This window comes from Ostrinia nubilalis, chromosome Z (assembly GCF_963855985.1).
Source record: "Ostrinia nubilalis chromosome Z, ilOstNubi1.1, whole genome shotgun sequence".
In the NCBI taxonomy this organism is placed as follows: Eukaryota; Metazoa; Arthropoda; class Insecta; order Lepidoptera; family Crambidae; genus Ostrinia; species Ostrinia nubilalis.
The window spans coordinates 19,306,082-19,318,001 of record NC_087119.1 but is presented as its reverse complement, the minus strand read 5'-3'; the positions used below and the strand labels follow the sequence as shown (position 1 = coordinate 19,318,001).

The 11,920-nt window shown below is 37.7% G+C and overlaps 2 protein-coding genes across 2 annotated transcripts; both read right to left on the bottom strand.

Annotated features, from left to right (window-relative positions):
• Positions 1-174: 174 nt before the first annotated feature.
• On the bottom strand, positions 175-1,575 carry LOC135087139 (cytochrome b-c1 complex subunit 1, mitochondrial-like). Its single transcript, XM_063981978.1, has one exon. It carries the CDS (start codon positions 1,573-1,575, stop codon positions 175-177), a length of 1,401 nt encoding a protein of 466 aa, XP_063838048.1.
• A 396-nt stretch (positions 1,576-1,971) lies between these two features.
• On the bottom strand, positions 1,972-3,572 carry LOC135086786 (cytochrome b-c1 complex subunit 1, mitochondrial-like). The gene has a single exon (XM_063981578.1). The coding sequence runs from the start codon at positions 3,433-3,435 to the stop codon at positions 2,032-2,034; it is 1,404 nt and encodes a 467-aa protein (XP_063837648.1). The 5' UTR covers positions 3,436-3,572; the 3' UTR covers positions 1,972-2,031.
• Between the last annotated feature and the right edge of the window lie 8,348 nt (positions 3,573-11,920).

Below are 11,920 nucleotides of genomic sequence, written 5' to 3'. Positions count from 1 at the left end.
TCGTTTTTGGTTTTATCTTCATGGTTATTGGGACCTATGATGATGGGGAATAATAGTAATTCATAAGCGAGTCTACCTACATAGTACAGTAGCAGTGTGTAGATCAAAATATAAAACAAGTTGGAAAAACAATCCGTTATTTATTAAATAATTTATTGTAACTATTACGCAGCTTCAAAGCCGTAACCAGTACATGCCGGCTCTAATTCTAGTATACTCGGGCAGCCCTTCTGTTTGACCGACGGCAGCGACGGCTGGGCATCGATCGTAAATGTACCGGTCACACGCTTGTTTCACGTCTTTAGCCGATATGCCATCAACAATCTGAAGACGCTCGTACAGAGGTGGGCGGTAACCATTATACAGCAACCACCGACCGATCTCGTGGCAAGTCCCGCGGCAACTCTCTGTCTTTGATAGAAGCTTGGTCTTCACCTCTCTTTTCGCTCTCTCCAATTCAGGGTCTGTTATCACAGTGCACAACCTCATCCATTGGTCTTGGATTGTGTACAGCATATCTTCTAATTTTAGGGAAGGTGCCATAAACTGAACACCCCAGAGGCCAGTGTCCTTATAGTTTATGTTAAAAGCCTTGTAAGAATCGCAGAACTGGCCAAGAGAAGCATTTCGCGCTGCGGCAGTTGGATGATCCTGGCCTCCGGGCTGAGAGCGATCCCAGCCGCCAATCGCCGCCGCCGCCACATCCATCACGGCATTGTCAGGGTCGCAGAAACTGGGCCCTTCCACTGCGCAAGCCACGTTAGCAACAGGCATCGAATCGTCCCTGTATCTCACTTCGGAACCTGTAAAGCGATACTCATCACTGTCTACGCACTTCGTCGGTTCAAGCTTACTCAGGTAACATTGAGCTAAGCACAACAGCTGTTCATGCTTTACACCTCCCACTGCAACTAACACTGTCCTTGTGGGATCAAACAGTCTCTCTACGTATCTGCTGACAGTACAGTCGCTGAAGTTGTATAAGTTGCTGCTCCGTCCCATTACAGATTGCGCTAGCGGGGTACCCTGAAATGCTGTGCTATGAAGGTAATCAGATAGAAGTTCATTGTGATCACGGTCATGTTCCAGCATTTCTAAGAAAACGGTGCATTTTTGTTGCTCTATGTCGGCGATAGAGTAGCAATTGTTGAACACGCAGTCCGACAAGATATCTACGACCAGAGGAAGGTCTTCGCATAGACACTCTGCATAGTAAGCGACCATTTCGCGTGTTGTGAAACACTTGAAGTGTGCTCCGATGGAGGACATCTGTTCTTCCAACAAAGCCTTTGTCCTGGCTCTCGTTCCCTTGAATGCTATGTGTTCGAAAAAATGTGCTATTCCGTTTTCGAAAAGGCTCTCATACCTAGCGCCGGCGTTAATGTAGAGCCCTACACACGCGTTGTAGCATTCTCTTTCTTCTGAAGCTACAGTGAGACCGTTGTCGAGCACAGAACAACGAGTATGAGGCTGATTCTTGAGGAAATTATAGAAATTGATTGGGTAAGGATAGTTTCGCACAGTAGATTTAAGAGGGCACCAAATTCTATTTAATAAATTATATGCTTTAAACATTTTAGATAGGTATAAAAAACGATGTTTAACTTTTCAAAGAAATAACACACTTCAAAAATGACAAATAATAAAACGTTCAACAGTTTCCCCTACTCTACCCATAGAGAATTTATTTACGTGCTCTATGCTCTGCATATGCCTCAGTGGCACACGGCCGCCTGCGTTTTGGGCAAGAGTGAAACGAGTAATTTGCGCTAGCACAGCAGACCGCAGGACTTTTTTCATATCAGAATAACAAACAGACTGCAAACTTAAGTCTTTCTGTTACTGATCGAAATTCACTGGGACGAAACCGCGGCGCGGGCAAAAGCTATTATTTTATACCCACAGGGCTTCCACCATCAGAAAAACAAATAAAAACATATTTTAACTATAAAGTAATAATTTATGCAGATAAACATGTTATTAATATAAATGTAAAATGTAAGAATAAAAAAATACATAAAAAGGAAGTAACTATAACCTCAACCAGTACATTCCTGCTCTGATTCTAGTGTATTCAGGTAGTCCTTCGGTCTGGCCGATTGCTGCGACTGCGGGGCACTTATCGTAAATGTACCTATTGCATACATCCTTAACATCACTTGCAAATATCTTGTCAATTTTCAGCATCTGCTCGTACAGAGGTGGCCAGTGGCCGTTGTATAGCATCCAGCGACCTATTTCGTGGCAAGCACCTGTACAGCTCTCTGTATTTGATAACAGTTGTGTTTTTAGTTCTCTCTTTGCTCTTTCCACTTCGGAGTCTGTTACCATCGTACACAATCTCATCCATTGATCTTGGACAGCGTAAAGCATATCTTCTAATTGGAGAGATGACGCCATAAATTGGACTCCCCAAAGACCTGTATCTTTGTAATTTATATTAAAAGCTTTATACGATTCGCAGAAGTCTCCACTTGAAGCTACGCGAGCTACACGAACTGAATGATCAACTCCTCCAGGCTGAGAACGGTCCCAGCCACCGACCACGTTAGCCGCTACGGCCATCGCAAGGTTATCCGGATCACAGAAACTTGGCCCCTCAACAGCACATGCAACATTTGCCATTGGCATTGAGTCATCTCTATATCTCACCTCAGAACCTGTAAATCGGTATTGTTCGGTGTCGACGCATTTCGTTGGCTGGAGTTTGCTTAGGTAGGAACTAGCCAAACACATCATTTGTTCGTGTTTGACACCTCCAACTGCTACTAAAACCGTTCTGGTAGGATCAAAAAGCCTTTGTAGATATCGGCTAATCGTGCATGCGTTGAAATTATAGAGGTTGGAACTAGGACCCATAACAGTCTGAGCTAGGGGAGTGCCCTGAAAAGCGGTGCTATGAAGGTAGTCGAATAATGTTTCGTTGTGATCTTTGTCGTGTTCTAACATTTCTAAGTAAACTACTTTTTTTTGTTGAGTTATCTCTGGTCCTGAGTAGGAATTGTTGAAGACACAATCAGACAAAATGTCGACGACTAGTGGCAGGTCTTCGCACAGACATTCGGCGTAATAAACGACCATTTCACGCGTTGTAAAGCATTTGAAACGAGCGCCCACAGAAGACATCTGCTTTTCAAGCAGTGTTTTAGTTCTGGCACACGTACCTTTGAATGCAATGTGCTCGAAGAAATGGGCTATTCCATTTTCGAAGAGGCTCTCGTACCTAGAACCACCGTTTATATACAAGCCCACACAAGCATTGTAGCATTCTCTCTCCTCTGACACTACCGTAAGACCGTTATCGAGAACAGAACACTCTATCTGAGGTAAATTCATTAGAAATTTTTGGTATGGGACAGGAAAAGGATAATTCCTCAGTGAGTATTTCAGAGGAGACCATAAGCGCGTAAGTGGCTGGACTATTGACTTGAACATTACAGAATTTGCAGAGTACTTCCTTTGAACCTCATAGGCTTTCGCATTTATTATTTAAATAGTACAGTAACCAATAGGTAAATATCCTATAAAATAAAGGAATTAAAATTATGTAAACAACTTAAAAATAAACTCTGCGAAACATGACGTCTTAACATCAAAAACAGCCCCCCTAGACAAAACGCACTTTTTGATCGAATCGAAAATCGAATCCGTCAAAACTCCATACAAAAAAGGGGCTTTTCGACCACTTATCGACTGGTTTGCGATTATAATTTGCACTTTGTCTAGACCCACAGTCTTCTTCTTCTTCTTTTATTATGGCGACGACTTGGTATTGAGAACCATGATTTCGCCAATGTCACGTAAACAGCTTTGACAGAGTGTAACAGGGTTTAAAAAAAAATCAAAAACAGTCAAAAATGACATTTTTAAAGCATCAAAGATGATATACACCCTACATTGAACTATCCCACCAAACTCATTGACAGGAGGGCGCCACCATTGTTCAACTATAGGTACATGGTGGAATTTTGTAATGCCACCTGGAGGGAAAGTACTCTTAATATTGTAGAAAGACATTTTTCTCAAAGGAAACATTCCTTTATTTTTGAAAAGAACTGCATTCAAAGATTTCCAAAAATTTGCTTGCCACACCCGGGAATCGAACCAACTAAAATCTGTAAAAAATTACACCCTGTATTTTTATTACATCGATCGTTAGGGTTAAGTTTATGGATGAAGTCTCTCTAACAACCTTGATAAATCAATTGAAAGAAAAACCATGAAATCGGAAATTATTTTAATTACCTATGTACAGAAAATTGTATGATATGGTAGTGAATTTTCGAAAAAAAAAATCGAAAATCTTTGAATGCGTTTGAGTTCTCTTTCTTTTCAAAAATAAAGGAATGTTTTCTTTCAGTAAAATTTTCTATCTACAGTATTAAGAGTACTTTCCCTCCAGGTGGCATTACAAAATTCCACCCTGTAGAATTTCCAATGCGCGTCTGATGTAAACTCGGGCATCATGTATCACGGGCGGTACAGTTCACTCACTGTATAGCATCTTTAAAAGTTACTTTATCACTGCGGTCTACCAGAATCTCATGGCAAACAAAAATATTGGAAAAGTGTGACTCGCACTTGGCCGGTTTTATAAAAAAATATCTCTTACGTGCTTGAAATGTTTATGTTACGGTAAATGTGATAAATGTGAAAATTATGAATAATCGCCGGTTATTATTAATAACACTAGTTTACAAGGTTTTTTACCCATAGATGAAACTGATATGTATCGGTAGAGTTATTAACCCTTACTTAAAAACTGAACTTAGAAAAAATTTAGGACGTCAAATTTTGTAAATATTGATTATATTCATTTTTATCATTTTTATACATTTATCTCTAAAAACAATCAAAAATGAGTCGTGTTACTCCTTCTTTTATACCGATTAGTATCAGTTTCCCTTATTATAGACCAACAGCAATCCGCTAACATATTTTTATACCAAATACCTTGGTATCTTTCCTCAAAAATCTTCAAATCCTGGTGAAAACTTTCGCCATGTTCAACACTCACGCTTCCCAGGTTCTCAGGAAAAAAATCCAGGTGAGAATGTAAGAAATGAATTTTTAACGACTTATTCACACCCATTCTTTGGTAATTCCTCAATAATTTGGAATAAATTTCTGCATGATTCTCAGATAAATTTATAGTTTCCCATGAAAATTTTCACTACTGCTTTAAATTAATACCAAGCATCTTTCCCTTACTGGAATTGCTGGGAAATGACGAATAAAGAACTCCTTAAGATTGTAGCAAAGGTTTTGTGACTGATGCAACATCAGGACATTGTATGTTCTTGGTTTTTTGTTAAAACCTGTAGTTTCAGTGAGGCAGAAGTAACAGTAATTAGTGTGATTTGTTGGTTCTCGGCAGATAAAATTGGAGTGCCGAATCGTATATGTTTTCTTTTTCCTGCAGCTTAGTGAAATAATATACTTCTCAAATTTTCGCACACCAAACCAGAAACCCATTTTTTATCAGGTTTGTTACCGAGATTTGAAAGTGATAGAAATAGGCCCGTTTTACGACCTCAGTGATTGGTCTCTTCTTTTTTGACAATATAATTTGACCACAAACTTAGCAAAAGTTATTTGGGCTTAATTTACACTGCCTTGGTGACATTTTAAAACAAGTGAAAATATTAAAATAATACTTAAACGCAATTAAAATAAAGTAGAAACTCTGACACGGCTAACAAGACAGCTTACTTAGGTTAATATCGATATCTCAAAAACTTGACGTGATAAAAATATGAGACATATATTTTTGTAATAAGGGGGCTGGTAGAAAACACATCCAATATGAATTATCTTTGGGTAAAAGAAAAACTTTTTTTTTGTAAACTAGTGTAATTAACTCATGATTTGGTAAATGTGATTAATATGAGATCATTTAAGTGTGTATAAAACTAAATAGGCGGCTTATGTTAGTATTATAGATTATTAAATAATCACTGATTTTAATTCATTTATTACTTTTACCTCGACTGTTGGGAATTATTCATAATAACCGGCGATTGTTAATAATTTTCAATTTCACACGATTATTGTCCACTGTTCAAAAAGTTAATATACTCGTACCTACATAGCGGAAAGTATTAGAGTAGGCGCACACCCTTGATTTTTCGTCGGCCGATAGTTTAGTCGGGCAGTTGATCAGTATGGGCATGTATGAGTGCGCACACTACGCCGATTCGATTTGGCCGATTCTTCATACAATTTAAAATGGGGCACAACTTTCGGCCAACTAAAAATCACGGTGTGCGCCTACTCTTAAGAGCCATTTTACATTTTCGTGCGAATTTCTAAGATTTTGGAAGCATGAATTACTATCTTAAGCAACACCCAGATATTATTGAATAACTGCGAAAGATAGGTCAATCCTTAGTGTTGACCATTAATGAAACGGATTTACTAAAACTCTTTTGCTTAATTCTCAGTGCCCCATCTCCCACAACCATTTTACGGAAAAATTGCCGCAGACTCAATTTCAAAGTCCTGTATCTATTATTTATGCTCATATAATAAGCTTACAAATATATAGTAATCATCGGACATATATTCTTGTTGTCCATTAATGAAATGGATTCTTGAATTTCAATACCATTATTGAGTAAAATTTAAAAATAATTTGGCAAATTTGAAGATTAACGTCACATTTTGATCGTGGTTTTTGGTTTAAAAACACAGCAATAACTGCAATAAAAGTGTCCCAAAATAAAGAATATGCATTGTAGAATAGATTTCTACAGTTATTGTTTAAATATTAGTAACCACTTTGTCAAAATATTGATGTGAATATCATTATAAATTACAATACGCAAGCCGACATCGATTAGTATGGCGCGAGCGCCCGTCAAGGCAGGACCTGTGTCACTTTTCCCGCCATGACGTTTACGTGCGTTCGTGTCGTGAAACGGTGATTTATACGGCGACCAAATACATTTGATACTATGCCGAGAGGTCCCTGTTTCAAGTCGGCCGTTTGGTGTAGTGGTTCGAAACGGACTAATATGCCGAGAGCTCCCGGGTTCGATTCCCGGCCGAGCAGAAACTGAAAGGATGAATTTTTTTGACGGGTCTGGGTGTAACTATGTATGTATTTATTTTAATAAATAAATTATTAAAAAAAGTATGTAAGTGGTATACTTATCTGTTACGGGTAATGTGATAAATTGAAAATTATGAATATAATCGCTGGTTATTATGAATAATTACCGACAGGCGAGGTAAAAGTGATAAATTAATCACATTTATCAGTGATTATTTTATCATGTAATCTTAATACTAACAAATATCATAAAAGAGAACACCGGCTCGTGTACAGCGCTCATGTACAGCCTCACATTTTGAACGTTTTGATATCATTTATTAATATAATTTGGCATAGTGAGTTTGGACTGTTTTTTGCGTTACGTTACTTTCCCATAATGCCTATAAAACATTGTTTTGATTTAAAGTGAAAAACAAGTTAAGGTCAAAGTCAAAGTCAAAATTTCTTTATTTGTTAAGACCTAATAAATAGTTCTTACAAATCGTCATTTTGCTCTTAAGGAGCCTCTACATGTCTCATAATCTTTTTACCCTACCAGCGCTTCGAGACCAACATTTGGCAAGTGCTGAGAAGAAGCGCCGCAACAAACTCAGTCACCACTGTCTGCCGGTTAATATAAATAAATAGAAATAGCAGTAGTAGGTACATTCGATTCAGGAGCAGTTCACTGAATTTACCATGCATTCTTGTATAGTGTATCTTATAATGGGTATACAAAATTGCGTGGTATATTAAACAAGGTAGTGACGTGCTAATATCTAGACTTACAGATTACATACCTAAATACTAATAGAAATGACTCGCATACATAAATTGGAATAACTTGGATTGACCAGTCCCCGAAAGCAGCGCCTGTTCACAGACATGACGAGTGAACCAGCCATCGCTTCACTCGACGATATTAGAGGGAATGTAACGACCCGCCTCACTACGCCACCACCCCAGAGACATTTTAGTGAGAATGACAATACCAAGTTATCTCTTAGAGAAAAAAAAACCGAAAGGAGCGGCGGGGGTGGCCCTTTTTAGATTTATACACACATAAATGATCTCATATTAATCACATTTACCAAATCATGAGGTAATTATTCATAATAACCGGCGATTATTCATAATTTTCACATTTATCATATTTACCGTAACATTTATATTTTATGCATAATTAATTTATTAACTTCTAAAATATATTTTATATCCTATTAATAGATGAAGTGCTTCGTATTTTAATAAAATTATTACCTGACTAGGTTAAAAAGGTGTAGAATGTTATTTTGGAGATAACTTGCTTCCATAGAGAGAGATGCTAGCTAAGTAATGCGCTGAGTTCGAAACTCAGTGTCGCAGTAGAAATTCACACACACAAAGAAATCAAAATATGTGCTCATTATACACTCTGGTATTAGTATTTAACGTTCGAATAATCTTTAGTACTATGCAAGCAATGTAAACTGTTTACATTATGACGTCGCTGCTGTCATCATTGCTTTCACAAGCAATATGTTCTGTTTTTGGGCATATTGTTGCGACACCGGCTCAAGGCTCAAGGGGGCGGCTCTTGTCACATCTCCCTTAAGTTTCTGTGATCTGTGCTTGCTTTGAAATTGATGTCAATTAAATATTCCTTAGAGCTTTTGATTTAAATTATTTTTTTATTTTGACACGTGTTTGAAAAATCAAGGTCAGATTGCAAGAAAACGTAACATTGCAACTCGCAATGTCTCAACATTGATGAGGAGATTCCATTGTAAAGTTCTGTATTCGTTCCTAGGATTCCCCTAATACCATCAAATTAAAGAGAATTCAAGAGAGTGCAGTTTCCCATCTCATGCTTAGGGGCCACGGTTTAAAATAGCGTGGTTGCATAGAGCCTACAACGGGCAACCACGTGCGCTGCTCATACTAATTTTCGATACAAAAGCATGTGTTGGCGCCCTCACGAGTTTTAGCGGAGTGCCATATGGTAGCGGGAGTAGACTTAAGGGAAATCTATGCTTCTCCGACGGCCAGTTGTATGTAGCATGCTCCAGAGTATGCGCACAATTCTGGTCAACGCTAGGGATGGATAAGTGTCGCTGTCGCTGGCGACAGGGTCTTCTTGTTCAGGGTTCATGGCGTAGGTCTCAGGCAAAATGAAATCCACTCGTAGAAATTAATAAACTCAGTGTATTCACGAGAATAATTACACACAGCACTAGAGTCGTATCGGAACTGAGTGAACCAACGGTTTTGCGATAGGAACGTCCGACCCGAGTGATAGTTGAACACAGACTGCCTAGTACTGCTGTGCTGTACTGTAAAGTTTCATCAAAATCTGTTCAGTAGTTTTTGCGTGAAAGAGTAACAAACATCCAGACATCCATTCAAACTTTCGTATTTATACTATGTATTAGTAAGACTAGTAAGAAGTAAGATAGTTAGATGAAATATTTTAGTTATTTGTTTAATAATAATTATTATTATTTATTTATTTATTTCTTAGCTCTGTCTGATAATGGATCTGGAGGAGTTGCAATGGCCACCTCCATTGCAACTCCGTAACAAAACAATAGAACCCCATGGAGTTTGGGCTTGTGTGATTCGCCTTGACGAATACTTCGTCCCTAAATGATATCCAGGGTCCGATGATAGAGCTGTAAGAGGGCATTTTTTTTTTCACTATGTGACTGTCTTTATTTTGTACTTAATATATATTTTACATATTATACCTATTCGTGTTTCATTATTATTAATCGAAATATAAAAATTTTTGAAAGATTACATAAACTCTATTAAAATTTTAAATTAATTTATCAAGTTTTAATACCTTATTCTACCTTAATATTAATAACTTATATCAAGTCTTAATCACGGCTCAAGATTTTTTTGTCCATTTCGGCATTCTTTTTACTCTTTTTACGTTGCGTTGACAGTTTGTACCTAAATTCGCGCGGAACTTTTTTGTGAAATGGCTCTTAACTTTATGAAAGTCATCACGTCAAAGACGTGTGATCGAACTGGTTGAACTTACATAAAGTAAGCGCGGTAATCATACATTTCGACCATGAATATGAAATCGCTACGATCCACGTGGAGGTAGTACCAGTAAGATAAGCTTATCTGTAAATAATTTTAGGGTTATAAAATACTGTAGGTAATAAAAAGAAATTAAAGTAGTTTGTTTACCTTTTTCTTATTATTTTTGAAATGAAACGACAGCGTATTATGTTGGTATTTTGGATTTATAACGTGATATTATGTGTGTACCAGTCAGCAAAGGTTTCGGCCGCTTTAAGGGTGATCCACGGGACACCTGATGTTAATAATGAATTTCCTTACGTGGTTTCTCTTGAGACATATCGCCAGCTTAATATAAATTGGAAAATATACAGGGTGTGCTCAGGATCCCTTGTTACCGCGAATTGGGTTTTGTCAGCAGCACACTGCCTTGTTCCGGCAGTACAGGTGATTAGATATGGAGATATGACGGTAGAACGTAACGCAACTGATTATATTAACCAAGTAATTAAAATGTTTCCACATCCCAATTACAAAATAATGCTGACGCCCCCAGTTAAGCTGGTCAACGATATTGGGCTGGCTTTGGTCGAGAAGGTTCCGGTATCCCCAGGAAAATTGTCGGCGGTGGATTACAAAGGGTTGATTGGGTTTGCAGTTCGATACGCTGGTTTCGGCTTGACTCATGAAAAAGAGCACATGTATAATAAGCAGAACATGGAAAAGGACAACATGAAACCATTGCAAGTCGGCATGGGCGTGGTTATAATTTGTCCTAAGATCGATTATACTTGGAATCCCGGTGTTTGTGTGGCGCCCAAATGTTCTAACAAACATCACCAACCCCTTCCTGGCGACTCTGGAGGTCCACTATTCTTTGATGGAAAAATTGTTGCAGTTGCCAGTGGTGACTTCGGTTCTTCTATAACAATACATACTCCGGTTAGTCCATATTTGATCTGGATAAATGATGTCATCACTAAGGAATCACATCATGTCAGAATAAACTCATGAACCGACATTACTTAATTTTATTAATAACTTTATGTTACGTACTCTCAAATATGTAGGCACCGGGCAAAATAAAAATCATCGTAAATCGAATTTACGACTTACGATTTTATCAAAGTCATTTTCTTGCTTGTTGACGCAATTATATGTTTTGTACATTTTATTTTTGCCGTTTTGCCTTACCTACTTCAGTACCTATGTGATTTATATGAGAGTTAAAGTTATTTACGTTGGGTTCGAATCCTGCTGCAGCCAATGGCTGCAGCTGACCTTTTTTCATCATATTGCTGTAGAACGATTGTTTTGGGACAATTGTTCTCCAGTGAATACGAGGCCTTAGTTGCCATGGAGACGGTTGTGAGTGCTGCGCGCTCACGCCATCTAGCTGAAAAGCGTCGCTTCACGTTAAGAACAGCCATCTTTGGTTATTCTGCGAACCTGGGAACTGGGAACACACTGAAATCATGATTATAGAAATGATTTAGGTTGCTCATAGATGTCACTAAAGGTCTGATTCAGTTATTGCTTACCTACATCCAATCATGACGATTCTGGTCATTTTGAGTGGATCATCTTTATCAAAGTTATCAAGTTTAGGCAAGAACTTAAAAGATATTAATAAATCTTTATGTAAGTCAAAGTTAGTAGGTTTGTTGGTATTTGTACTTTACATTATTTTTTGGATGCTACGACCTACGCCCAAAGATAAAAAAAAAACTATAAAATATCAAAGACATTTTTTTTGATTAGGTAATCAAATTTGACAGCATTGATATTTTTAAAAATATTTATTTACTATCGATCAATTTGTACATAAAACAAGTTTAAATTAATAAAACAAAAGTTGGAATTGGTAAT

Coding starts and splice junctions, on each gene's coding strand:
- LOC135087139 (XM_063981978.1), bottom strand. CDS start 1,575: ATGTTTAAAGCATATAATTTATTAAATAGAATTTGGTGCCCTCTTAAA.
- LOC135086786 (XM_063981578.1), bottom strand. CDS start 3,435: ATGTTCAAGTCAATAGTCCAGCCACTTACGCGCTTATGGTCTCCTCTG.